This window comes from Mobula birostris, chromosome 6 (assembly GCF_030028105.1).
Source record: "Mobula birostris isolate sMobBir1 chromosome 6, sMobBir1.hap1, whole genome shotgun sequence".
In the NCBI taxonomy this organism is placed as follows: Eukaryota; Metazoa; Chordata; class Chondrichthyes; order Myliobatiformes; family Myliobatidae; genus Mobula; species Mobula birostris.
This window is the reverse complement of record NC_092375.1, coordinates 169,310,744-169,324,943: the sequence shown is the minus strand read 5'-3', so window position 1 is coordinate 169,324,943 and position 14,200 is coordinate 169,310,744. Positions and strand designations below refer to the sequence as shown.

General features: G+C 39.3%; 1 protein-coding gene across 3 annotated transcripts in view; it reads left to right on the top strand.

Moving 5' to 3' along the window:
- LOC140199568 (mitogen-activated protein kinase kinase kinase 20-like) overlaps positions 1-7,881 on the top strand; it is a 126,104-nt gene extending 118,223 nt beyond the window's left edge. For all 3 annotated transcript variants that reach the window (XM_072261852.1, XM_072261854.1, XM_072261853.1), the window contains exon 20: positions 2,510-7,881. In XM_072261852.1, the coding sequence (XP_072117953.1) occupies positions 2,510-3,342 (833 nt within the window). In that variant the 3' untranslated portion in view covers positions 3,343-7,881. The remainder of the gene's footprint in view (positions 1-2,509) is intronic.
- The last annotated feature ends 6,319 nt before the right edge of the window (positions 7,882-14,200 follow it).

Sequence of the window (14,200 nt, the reverse complement as noted above, 5' to 3'; positions counted from 1 at the left end):
CTTTTCTCTTTATTCCAGTCTATTGATGCTACTTGCCCTGCTGAATTCCTCCACCATTTTGTGTGTGTTGCTCTGGATTTCCAGCATCTGCAGAAACTCTTGTGTCAATATTGTAGACATAGATCATTTTAAGGTTCAAAGGTTCATTTATTATCAAAGTACATGAGTCTATAGTCCAAGTCCACATTCAAAATGCAGAAAACCTGGGTAACATTCTCCAGGCACAACAGCAGTCCCTTCGCTTTCCATAACAGAGCGATCTCACCAGCAATCAAAAGGCAGACAGCCGGCACTCGTCTTCTGCATTCTCCTCGGTAGTTCAGTCTCCCTCAGTGCTTTGATTGGTGAACAATGGAAGCTTTAATTGACGAAATGGAGTCGAAAATCAGCTCACTGCCTTCTGACCACGAGGTTCCTGCCTGCTGCCTGTGCCTCCTCTCAGAGAGCGCAGTGAGCTGAAACACCCAAACGATCTCCAAACTGCAAATCGCAGGATCCAACAGTTCCAGAAACACAATCAAGACAAAAGAACAAATGTAAAAGACATAACAAAAATTAAATATATAGTTTCATAATCTATCCAGGAGAGGTCGACCGAAGGAGCATTGTAGACAGACGCCATCTTGACCGGATATAATTTTAATTAAAGGTGTTATCTTTTTTTGCCAACAGATATTCTATAGCAGAAAGCAAAATGAAGTTAAAAATATAACAAATGTCTTAAATGCAGTGCTACACCTGACAAATTGATTTTGGGCTAGAACTTGCTGACTGATGCCAGTGGTCCTAAATGATTTTTAACAGTGAGGAGACCAGTACTTACCTGTGTGTGCTGTTAAATGCATGTTGAGAGAAACAGATGGGCAAATCCATCCACCAGCAGGACCCGCTCTTGTTGAGGTTCAATAGTCCTTACACTGAGGATACCTCCTCTCGGAACCGGTGTCAGTTTCGGGCTTGTGCACATTCTAAGACCTTAAAACTTCAATAGAGATTATAGGCCAGTGAGTCAGAATTGGAAAGAAAGCCATTTTATTAAATTAATCTGGTTGTCATATATTATAGTGAATTTTAATTTTACATTTTTCAAAGTTAAAGTTATCCACTTCAGCTTAATAGTTTTTAAACTCTGAAATTCAGAGATATATGAACACAGCTAATCATCACTTGTTGCTATTGGACTAGGTGAATCCAAAGGAATGCTTTGTCTGACAAGAGTTTTCAGGGCAGTCTTCAATGTTAGGCTTTCTCATTGAGTAGCTGGAGGTCCTACTCCTGATTGTGTCATCGACTTCAGAATACCTCAGGCCGGTAAGATTGGCCTTTCAAATTCAGATCACATTGGGAAGACTGTGTGAGGTGTTGGTGGATTATAGAACTGACAGGGTGGTTCAGGTAGTATGTTCAGCTAAACCCAGCCCAGAAATTTTGTTAGATTTAGATCATAAGGCAAGGGAGTAGAACTAGGCAATTTTTGCCCATCGGGTCTGCTCCACCATTTTGTTATGGCTGATTCTCATAGGTTAACCCTTTCATTCCCAGAATGTTTACCGTGAACCTCCTTTGGGCTCTCTCCGATGCCAGGACATCTTTTCTTAAAAAAGAGGCCCACAACTCTGCAAGTGTGATCTGACCAGTGCCTTGTAAAGCCTCAGAATTGCTTTTATATTCTAGTCCTCTCAAAATGAATGTAAACATTGCATTTGCCTTCCTCACCACCGACTCAACCTGCAAGTTAACCTTGAGGGAATCTTGCATGAGGACTCCCATTCTCGTTATACCTCTGATTTATGAATTTTCTCCCCATTTAGAAAATAGTCTATGCCTTTATTCCTTCTACCAAAGTGCATGGCCATATACTTCTTACGCTGTATTCTATCTGCCACTTCTTTGCCCATTCTCCTAATCTGTTCACGATATTTTGCAGACTCTCTGCTTCCTCAACACTACCTGCCCATCCATCTATCTTCATATTTTCCGCAAACATAGCCACAAAGCCTTTGCTGTTTTCAGGACAGAGTCCTTTTACTTATGTTTATTGACTGGAAATGTACACTTGTTCAGACTGTGCATTGATGCATTTTTTCCAAATATGGAATACAGAGTTCAAAAAATGTTGTAAAAATAATTTTTAAGTGTAACCTTAAACTGTAACTGATATTAGCATAATGGTTGGACTTAATATTATTATATAATACTTATATTTTTTCCAATAAAGTGAAAGGGCAGATTCTTCACTGCATCAAATAAAATTTTCGGTCCAATCATTGATCGTATGTTCCAGGTCTGGTTCTTTTGCTAAACTAATGTTGACTGCAGGGTAAAAGAAGATGTAAACAAGCAGAGTTGTTTCTTGATCTCTTCACCATCATTCTGAAAGGCAAATCTGACTCTACATACAGGACTGCTTGATAAAATCAACTGTTATATAATGTATAATTTTTTCCTTTTCAGAAACATGATATTTAAAATGTATCGTCGATAATTTTTGAATATTTTTCTGTTTCAGATATTCGTCAACAGTGGTTCAATGATTTGAAGTTGCAGAGCATATCCTCGAGTGACTCTCCACAATATTCTGCAGTTTTACCTCCCAACCATAGCAATTCCAGTTCAATTACATTACCTCAGTATTTATTATTTGCTAAACAAGACTCTTATGCTGCTGCCGTGAGAAGAGTACAGAGCCCCAGCAGATACCATGTTGCTGCTACTATGGCTCAATGCAGACGAAGTTCTAGCCCGATACCAACAAGCAGCCGCCTTTCTGCTTTGCACCTGAGCCCTGCTGGGAGCAATGTGTCCAGTGCAAGCTCAAGCTTCAATATGGAAAGAGACCAGATCAGCGGTAGACAAAGCAGTGGCTATCACAGCAATGATTCCAATGGCTTCTCATTTAATAAAGTAACCGGTTCAGAAGGATTAAATACCAATGATAGAAAAGGGGGCAGCCCAGTGTTCACACCTGGTAATGGAACTTGGAACAGGGTGAAGGGATGTGGTAGGGAAAGGAGCAAAAGCTCGCCTCTTGGGCATAACTCTGGGCACCAGTCATCAGAAAAGAGAGTTAGTCAGGCAAGTCGTTCTCACCATGCTAAGTCATGGGGCCCTGACAGATGTTTGCAAAAGCGAATACAACAGCAAATAGACATGGATAAAAGCACAGTCCCAGAATTATCAGATGTTCATGCCAAGGGTCCACAAGAATCAACAGATGATAGGCCAGGCAAACCTAATGAAGGTGAGTGGATTAAAGTTGAACGTCACAGGAAACCCACAAAAGGTGACTGTTTTAAAGTATCCAGAGGCAGAGGACGAGGACAAAGAAGGGTTCGCAACTAATAGTATTGAAGAAATACCGAAAAGATTACTTCTGTAAACATCAGGAAAAGAAGGCATTTCTATTTTCAGTTTTTATTTGTGTGACTGACAGCTGATAACTATGTGTCCTAATAGAGAGTACAAAAGATTTAAGTCACATTCAAACCTTTAATTGTACTAATTTATATTATGTCTAAATTCAGTATTACAGTAATTAAATGAGCTCAGTAAACTTATGGAATACATATGCTTGACTGAGGTTTCAAAGGAACATTAATCCACTGATATTTTAAAATGTATATATCTGAGGTAGTGAGTACAAGGACAATCTGTGTTTGATTGTGCACTGAATAGGTGACAATGTGCCACAGATACTGCTTGACTTGCTGAGTTTGTCCAGTGGTTTGTTTTTCCACTGACGGTCGATGTGTGTGGATTAAATATTGTGTTCAGAATGTTGTGTACATGGGACCCTCCTTATACTGTATATGGTAACAAGCACTGCCCCAATTCTGTGAATCAGTATATATCTGTTTATATTAGCCTCGACTGTTCTTCCTGACTTCCCTGTTAGCTCTAAATCAAGAAACCAATGTTTTTTGGCAAATTACAATAAGTGAAATTATACCTGAAAAATATGTACTTAGAACTTTTTATCAACACAAAACTTCCATTCGTTTTTATTTAATTATGAAATTAGATGTTTTTTCTTAAAAGCATGCATTACAGATTAGTGCTCTTAAGATGTGTTGCAAGAATATTATTTTGGCACTTAACAGCTTCTTAACTTTTCTACAAGTAGGGACTCCCAAGTGCCATGAAGTAACTGGAACTTCTGGAAACCTCCATTTTCATAGGCTGCACAATAAAGTGTGTTGAAGATATGGATATCACGTTACTTCCTGCCACTTTGATTTCTACAGGATTAAGGGGATCATTATGTTCCATTTGCCCCCTTGGAGTCTCAAAGCATTTCAGTTAGTTTATATTCTTTGCATTTATTTCTGAATGCTGTTCTCTGAGTATCCTCCTCTGACCTCTTCTAGCCCTGTCTTCCTCACCACCAGCCCTGCAAATTGCTCCACAAAGCCAACACAGTGCAACCACAATTGTATGCACTCATTCTCTGGCTTCTCATTAAATCACATCTGCAGCGTTATTTAGTCAATTTCTGACAATATTCAGTGAGAGATAATGTGGATAGGTGTTGATACTGCTGAAAATATATGAAAGAAAGAAAATTGTTATTCCAAGTGAGTTTTCAGTTTACAATATGCTTCATGAGTGAAGATGGCAAGAAAATGTTCACATGGCAACTGAACGTACAAATCTGAAATGATTTTTATATATAATACATTGCATATAAATAACTCAATGACTGGAGCAGGTATTCAATGTTGATAATATTTTTATAGATTGAGAGTCAGTAAGCTTCTATTTTGTTGTGAAAGGAATTTGCCCATGAAGTTGCAATATTGTCTTCTTGCTTTTAACATTCAGCAGATAACACATTAATTTGAGGTACTGATGCAAAGTCACTAATCTGAAATGTTCACTTATACTCTTTCCATAGATATTGCCTGACTTGCTAAGCATCTGCAACATTTCTGTATTATTACATAAAACTGAGATCCTGTCTGCTTCAGATAGATTTAAATTATTCCAAGGCACTATTTAGAGAAAAGCAGGGAATTCCTATAATGTTCCAACCAACACCCATCTCTCAGCTAACGGGATAAGGTAATGTAGTGGTTACCTTCCTGGATTAGAAATCTAATTATCTGCGCTAATGTTTTGATAATGTAAAACTATAATCTCACCGTGGGAAATGGGGAATTTAAATTCAGCCAATCTGATTGTCAAACTGGCATTAGTAGCAAGAGTATGATCCTGTCAGATGGATGTAAACTACCTCTGACTCACCAGCATCCTTCAGCAAAGAAACCCCGTGGCACTTACCTGCTCCAGCCATTATGTGACTTTGGACAGAACAATAGAAGAGTACAGCACAGCACGGGCCCTTCAGCCTGTGATGTTGTGCTGACCTTTTATCCTACTCCAAGAGCAATCTCATCCTTCCCTCCTACACAGCCCATCACCGTCCAATTTTCTTTCATCCATGTGCCTATCTGCGAGTCGTAAATGTGTCAGCCTCCACCATTAGTCCTGGTGATGCATTCAGAACATCTGTGTAAAAATACCTATCTCTGACACATCCCCTAAACTTTCCTCCAGTCACCTGAAAAGGATGTCCTCTGATATTAGTCATTTTTACCCTGGGATAAAGGTGCTGGTTGTCTTATCTATGCCTCTCATAATCTTGTTCACCTCTATCAAGTAGTCTCTCATCTTCCTTCGCTCCAAAAAGTCCTAGCTTGCTTCACCTTTACCTCATAAGACCTGCTGTCTATTCCAGACAGCTTCCTGGTAAATCTCTGCACCCTTCTCTAAAGCTTCCCCATCCTTTTGATATGTCTGACCTCGCAAATTATTTAGCTAGCCTCTCAATGCGTGAACAATTGGGAGAAGGCAAATATTGTAAAAGAATTAGGAAAAAGCTGATGTCACTAAAATATTTAACTGACTGCTTACCTCAGAGAACTCCATTTGCCTGTAAGGCATTCCTGTAAACGATTTGGCTGCCATGTTTGTCTCCACAACAACGGAAGCACAGTGAAAAGAATTAACTGGATATGAAACGCTTTGAATGCGAAAAATATCATACAAATTTATTGTATTTTTCCCTTGTTAAAGGGATTGCATAACTAGTCTCTGGATAGGAAGCTGTGACGTTTTCACCATGTCACCCAGACTGTATCCTTGAATCTACCAACATTAGACAGATGAACCTTGAGATTTCTGATTGGCCTGCTGTTTGTTAAGTGTTCTATCTCAGTGTGAAGGGGAGGAAGAGTTGACATTATGTAATTTACATCTCTTGGATTGTGCGACTACAATTCAAATGGATTGGCAATTATGACAATTGTGTATTTAGGTCTGGCTTATCTCGAGCTTCCCAACAAAGAATAGATGTCTCAGTAGCAGTAATTAGCAGGCATTTCGTGTGCTGCCGCGTATATGTTTTTGAATAAATTCTCAATGCCAATACTTCTGGCATTATGTGTAGAAATGTATGTGAGATATGGGTAATTTTTGTATGTTGTCTGTCATTGCAAATATATTTATATAAGGACCAATAAATAGCCTTTTTAAAGGAAATTCATTGATTAGTAATTGTGTATGCATAGTATGTAATATTTTATTGTAACAGATTGTGCAGGTTTCAGTCAACTCTTTAAGGAACGTAATTATTGTGTGTATGGGCCAAAAAACTAATAAGGCACAGGCTAGTGGAATGGGCAGTTAAAATGCACTGCAGCGAAATCTGCATTCTATATTTTTAGTAAGGGTTGATGCACTTCACTAGGAAAAAGAGAGATAGGACAGATGCAAGAACAAGGCACATTTTTGAAGATAAACATCAGATTAATGAAGCATTTGTGGACTTTACTGAATAGTATCATAGAACTAGAAATTTTAGTAGCCACACATATTCATTGTGCCAGTTATCCCAGAGCCATGGGTGAGGGAACATAATATGGGATATGCCGTGCCAGTTTCCTGTATCTTACACATGGTCCTGCACTATAGGAACATGATATTTCAGGAATTTCTCAGGAGAGGAAAGCTTATCGGTATGTGGCTGTAGCAAGCTGTACATTAACTTTAAGTAGTTCTAAACACCAAATGCTGAAGTTTTATCTGTCCTCAATGTTGCAAAAAGCTAGGCCAGGACTTACGGTTGCATTAAGTTGTACTACCTGACCCTTGTGGAAAAGTTTCTTTAATAAAGCATCTTTGACCACAAGTCATAGAGTGATCTGCCTGAAATGCGCTTGAAGCCCTGCAGAAGCAGGTGATGGTGGATCCTGTTAAATGGTTTCTTGAACATTTTCTAAGGTCATCTCATTGCTAGAGCTCTTAACTAAAGGACCAAGACCTTGCCCGATTGGAGAGGAGTCAGGTCCTTCATGCAAAGCATCCTACTGCACACGGTACTCAAAGTGGCCGCAGTCAGGATGAGATCTACTGGACTGTATGTTTGCAGAGGAGGTCGGGAAAAGAATGCAAGTCTCTGTTGAGTTTCCTCCTGAACTGCTGCAAAACACAGGACTCGATGCTCAAGAGTTGTTCCCAGAGACATAGCATCAATCTCTGCTGGAACACCATCGCCAGGGAGAAGACGCATTTTGGTCTCCACAGAACTTGTTTCTCTACCAGTGCAAGGAATTGTCCGCAATGAAATGTCATAGAGTGGCACATTCCAAAGTACAGGACTCTCTGCAGAGGGACAGACTGAAGTTTGGTGCAATCACTGTAATACTCCTTCAGGGAAAAGCCACAATATAGAGTTCTAGCACTAGACACTGAGAAACTAGTCCACATGTAGTAACATCTCAAGCAAATCTCTGCAGGAATATTTGGGACTAAATTAAAATGTTATATTAATATAGTGTAACAATTCTAAATTAATGTAATGATATGCTTGTTACGGAGCAATGGCCTACATTGTGTAACTACGTTGTATTGAATAAAGCATATTTTTGAGAAAAAAAATCTGCAGCAGTGGTTTAAAGTCAGGAAAGATATAAATGAAGGAAATAAAGAAAAAACATTCTCCACAGCCTGAAGAGTTAATATTAAAGTGTGATGATCAATAAAAGTGACGATATTAATTTTATGCAATGGGTGGCATTGAGCTGGAGTGGGTTGCCAGATAGAAAAGTAGATATTCATGAAATTCTAGATCAAATTATTAACATACCTGGAAGAAAAAAAGAATTCCCTGGATTCCAGAAAAGGAGGACCATGGAGAAGAGATGGTAGTTATTGTATGTGCAGTGGGCCAAGCAAATTACTGTTTGGCAGAGAAAAACATGATTGACAAACCTGCAAAAATTGGAAATCTAAACCAAATATCTCTATATTGTCCTATTCAGTAAATCTATTAATTTATTTATAAAATTGTTATGCGATTTTCACTTGATGGAAACTCTTGCATTTGATTTGTGAGAATTCTTTCACATTTCAGAAGGGTAACATAAATGCTGCATACTCAAATGGTGGGATCTCTCCATATATATTTGTTTTTAATCCCAGATCAATTTTGTCACTTCCTATAATAGTATTTGTTGCCAACCTCAGGTCAGTAAAGGTTCTTTATTCAAGACAGGGGAGACTGCAGATGCTGGAAATCTGGAACTGGAAGAATCCTCCACAGAAGCTGCTGAGTTCCAGCTCCTTCGTGTAAAGGCTCTTTATCTCGATTCACATTTTAACAAAAGTTCTAAGTTTTGCATTTTAGCAATTTATGTCTTGATGTTTTATTTTTCTTTACTCACCTTTCTGACTTCCATTTCAATAGAATTATTCTTTGCTCTCATTGTCTTTGGAATATTACAGCTCTTTGTGTATCCTATTACAAACAGCAAGCAAAACAAGGCCCTTCAAGTAAAACTCGAGGTCTATGAAGAAACCACAAAGTTCAGTAAGTTGACACCCGCACTGAAAGACTTATTTTATTCTCAGACCTATGTACGGCTAAAATAAACAATTACAGGCTTGGCTTGAATTTACTTTAGAATAAAATTTTAGTGTACATAGTAGCTGTAAAGTAATATGCCACAACCATGTTAATGTCTATTTTGTACACTTAACATCTTTAATGTTCGGTATTAAGTGTTGAAAGTTAACATGATTGCATACCTGTAATCCTTCAGCTGAGAAGTTCACAACTGGAGTAATGCCATTGATTTCCCTCCCCCCAATTTAAAAATGTCTCTTGGTCAAATCCACAACCATCGAGTTAAGAAATTTCATACTTAGAGACATTGATCTATCATATTTGATTCCGAGGCAAAGAGCAGAAGATAAGAATCTGAATAATAGTGAGATGCAGAGACAAGAATCATTGCACTTAGCCCAGTGGCTCATGCTAAATTCTTAACAATTGGCTGATGTTATCTGCATATAGCAGGGGATTTGAGATCAAAAACCTGCAAAAGTTGTAAATCTGAAATAGAAACAACCAATGTTCACTGTTTGCTGTTACAATTCATGGACAATGATGCATACTTTGCCAGTAACTGCTATATTTACAAACAAATAACAAAAACCATAGATTTGCCCTACCTCTACAAGAGACGTTGATATAAGTCATCAACTGAAACAGTAGTGATGTTTCTCTTGCTGCAGCTGCTGCCTAACCTCCAGCTTCTCCTTTCTACTGGGTATGAAATACAATAACAAAGTGTTGGATTTGGCCACCTAAGTTGTTTTTTTATTTGTGAATGTGGGTGTCTGTGGCATGACCAGTACAGATTGCCCATTGGATCAGTGATCTCCAAAATGATGGAATAGTAAGCAGAAGTGTTTCCGCAGATGCTGGACATCTTGTGCAGTACAGATAAAGTGCTGGGGAAACTCAGCATGTTAGGTACCATCTGTGGAGAGGAATAAACTTCTGATGTTTTGAGCCGAGACCCTTTATCATGACTGGAAAGAAAGATGAAAGAAGGCAGAAAAAGGTGGGGGGGCGCATGGGAGGACAGAGTACAAGCTGGCAAGTGGTAGGTGAAACCAGTTAAGGGGGAAGGTGGATGGTTGGGGGAGTGGGATGCCCCCACTCTTCCCAGTAAGAAGCTGGGTGCCAGGTGTAAAAAGCTAAACCTTTTTCCTCAAGAGGTAAAGGGCTGAGTAAGAAAGAATCTGATAGGAGAGGACAGTGGGCCATGAAAGGAGGAAGGGCACCAGAAAGAGGTGATGGACAGGTAAGGAGAAGAGAAAAGGTGAGGGTGAGACCAGACTGGGGAAAGGAAAAGAGCGGAGAAGGAGGGAGAGAAATTACTGGAAGTTAGAGAAATCAAAGTTCACGCCATCAGCTGGGAGGCTACCCATATGGAATATGAGATGTTTGCTCCTCCACCCTAAGTGTGCCTTCTTTGTGGCAGTAGAGGAGGCTGTGGACCAGCATGTCAGAAATGGAAGTCAAATTGAAAAGGAAATCCCGCCTTCTGTGGCAGATAAAGTGAAGGTGCTCAACAAAGCAGCCCCCAATCTGTGTAGGGTCTCACCGAGGTAGAAGAGGCTGCACCAGGAGCAATGATGAAATAGTGATAAATTCACGTATCAGTGTAATAATTGAATTGGAAATAAGTTAGTTCCAGGGATTAATGACAGGGATTGTAGTATTGCCACAGAGTCCACTTCACGTGTAGGGCCAGTAAAAAAAAATGGTGATTGTTAACATCAAATCCCAGTAATTCCAGTGAAATAAAATCAGCGTTTGATTTGCATCAATCCAGCTTTTTGTAGGTATGTATCATCATCATTAACTGCTGTGTAATACGACGTGGGTGATTATGGTCTCATGACCATAATTGTTCTTGGCAAATTTTCCTACAGAAGCGGTTTCCCGTTGCCGCCTTCTGGGAACATATATTTGACCTTGAAGTCAATTTAAACAGTTATTAAAAACTAAATCAGATAACAAATGGAAAAAAATAGCTATACCGCTTACTAGAAAACAATAGCCACACCATAAAATGCTACAGCTTGCTAACAGCAGTGAGTGAGCTGCCTATGTTTGTGGTTTCTCAGTGCTATAAATGCATAGTTAAGTATAGTGGATCTGGAGTTAAGTGCCATTCCAGTCCTAAAGGGAAAATGGTTGGTGCAGTGATTGGGACTTGCAGACTTATGTTATCAGATGAGATAACCAGAAACAAGTGGAAATGGTGGCTGTTAGCTCAGCTATTTCAACCTTATCTAAAAATAAATCTGGAGATGCTGGAAATCCAAGCAACACACAAAATGCTTGAGGAACTCAGCACAAGATTAAAGAAGTTGATAAGAAATATTCTATAGCTCCTAATCAGGAACTTTATAAACAGAGAGTTGAACTTCAAATGGAACATAATCTCTTATTATCATCTTCAATTGAAAGTCAATTAATCAAAACGAAGAGTCAGTTTTATATACTTGGTGATAAAACTGGGAAATTTTTAGCTAATCAACTGAAACCGGCCTCGGTTAAGCAACAGATTCTTAAGATTCGTAAACAAGATGGCACTTTGACAGTTGACCATGACGAGATTAATAAATCCTTTCAAGAATTCTATACCTCCTTATATCAATCAGAATTTCCTGATGACTCTACTGTAATGCATGAGTTTTTAAAGAAATTGAATATTCCAAAATTATCATCTAATGAACGTTCAAAACGAGATGTACCTATTACAGTAGAGGAAATAAAGAACGCTATTTTTTCGATGAACTCAGGTAAAGCACCTGGCCCAGATGGATTTACGGTAGAATTTTTTAAATTTTTCTCTATTACACTGACTCCTTGACTATGTAGTGTTTTTAGGGATGCAGTATCTATAGGTAAATTACCACAATCTTTTTATCGAGCTTCTATTTCCCTAATTCTTAAAAAGGATAAGGACCCTGCTGAATGTGCATCTTATAGGCCTATATCTTTGCTGAATGTGAATTCTAAGATTTTTTTCTAAAATATTGGCAATGAGATTGGAGAATGTATTACCTCAAATTATTTCTGCTGATCAGATTGGATATATTAAAAATCATTACTCTTTTTTTAATATTGGGAGATTAATGAATATTGTTTATACGCCTTCACCCAAAATTCCAGAATGTGTTATTTCATTGGATGCTGAGAAAGCTTTTGACAGAGTTGAATGGACATATTTACTTAACACCCTTGAGAAATTTAATTTTAGTTCGATATTTATATCTTGGATTAAACTGATATATCTTACCCCTTTGGCTTTGGTATTGACTAACAATCAAAGATCCCCCTTTTTTAATCTATTCCGTGGTACTAGGCAGGGCTGTCCACTTCGTCCACTACTATTTGACATAGTCAATAGACAATAGACAATAGGTGCAGGAGTAGGCCATTCGGCCCTTCGAGCCAGCACCGCCATTCACTGTGATCATGGCTGATCATCCTCAGTATCTAGTTCCTGCCTTATCCCCATAACCTTTGATTCCGCTATCTTTAAGAGTTCTATCCATCTCTCTCTTGAAAGCATCCAGAGATTTGGCCTCCACAGCCTTCTGGGGCAGAGCATTCCATATATCCACCACTCTCTGGGTGAAAAAGTTTTTCCTCAACTCTGTTTTAAATGGCCTACCCCTTATTCTTAAACTGTGGCCTCTGGTTCTGGACTCACCCATCAGCGGGAACATGCTTCCTGCCTCCGGCATGTCCAATCCCTTAATAATCTTATATGTTTCAATAAGATCCCCTCTCAGCCTTCTAAATTCCAGAGTATACAAGCCCAGTCGCTCCAATCTTTTGACATATGACATCCCGCCATCCTGGGAATTATCCTTGTGAACCTACGCTGCACTCCCTCAATAACAAGAATGTCCTTCCTCAAATTTGGAGACCAAAACTGCGCACAGTACTCCAGGTGTGGTCTCACCAGGGCCCTGTACAGCTGCAGAAGGACCTCTTTGCTCTTATACTCAATTCCCCTTTATGAAGGCCAGCATGCCATTAGCTTTCTTCACTGCCTGCTGTACTTGCATGTTTGCTTTCAGTGACTGATGTACAAGAACACCTAGATCTTGTTGTGCTTCCCCTTTTCCTAACTTGACTCCATTTAGATAATAATCTGCCTTCCCGTTCTTACCACCAAAGTGGATAACCGCACATTTATCCACATTAAACTGCATCTGCAATGCATCTGCCCACTCACCCAGCCTGTCCAAGTCACCCTGCATTCTCATAACATCCTCCTCACATTTCTCACTGCCACCCAGCTTTGTGTCATCGGCAAATTTGCTAATGTTACTTTTAATTCCCTCATCTAAATCATTAATATATATTGTAAACAGCTGCGGTCCCAGCACTGAACCCTGCGGTACCCCCCTAGTCACTGTCTGCCATTCCGAAAGGGGCCCATTTTTTGCTACTCTTTGTTTTCTGTCAGCCAGCCAATTTGCAATCCGTATCAGTACTCTGCCCCCAATACCATGTGCCCTAATTTTGCCCACTAATCTCCTATGTGGGACTTTATCAAAGGCTTTTTGAAAGTCCAGGTACATTACATCCACTGGCTCTCCCTTGTCCATTTTCATAGTTACATCCTCAAAAAATTACAGAAGATTAGTCAAGCAGGATTTCCCCTTCGTAAATCCATGCTGACTCGGGCCGATCCTGTTACTACTATCCAGATGTGTCGTAATTTCATCTTTTATAATTGGGCATCTTTCCCACCACCGACGTCAGGCTAACCGGTCTGTAATTCCCTGTTTTCTCTCTTCCTCCCTTCATGAAGAGAGGGACAACATTAGCCACCCTCCAATCCACAGGAACTGATCCTGAATCTATAGAACATTGGAAAATGATTACCAATGTATCCACGATTTCTAAAGCCATCTCCTTAAGTACCCTGGGATGCAGACCATCAGGTCCTGGGGACTTATCAGCCTTCAGACCCAACAGCCTATCCAACACCATTTCCTGCCTAATATAAATTTCCTTCAATTCATCCATTACCCTAGGTCCTTTGGCCACTATTACATCTGGGAGATTGTTTGTGTCTTCCCTAGTGAAGACAGATCCAAAGTACCTGTTCAACCTGTAGCCATTTCCTTGTTCCCCATAATAAATTCACCCACTTCTGTCTTCAAGGGCCAAATTTTGATCTTAACTATTTTTTTCCTTTTCACATACGTAAAGAAGCTTTTACTATCCTCCTTTATATTCTTGGCTAGTTTACCTTTGTACCTCATTTTTTCTCTGCATATTGCCTTTTTAGTTACCTTCTGTTGCTCTTTAAAAGTT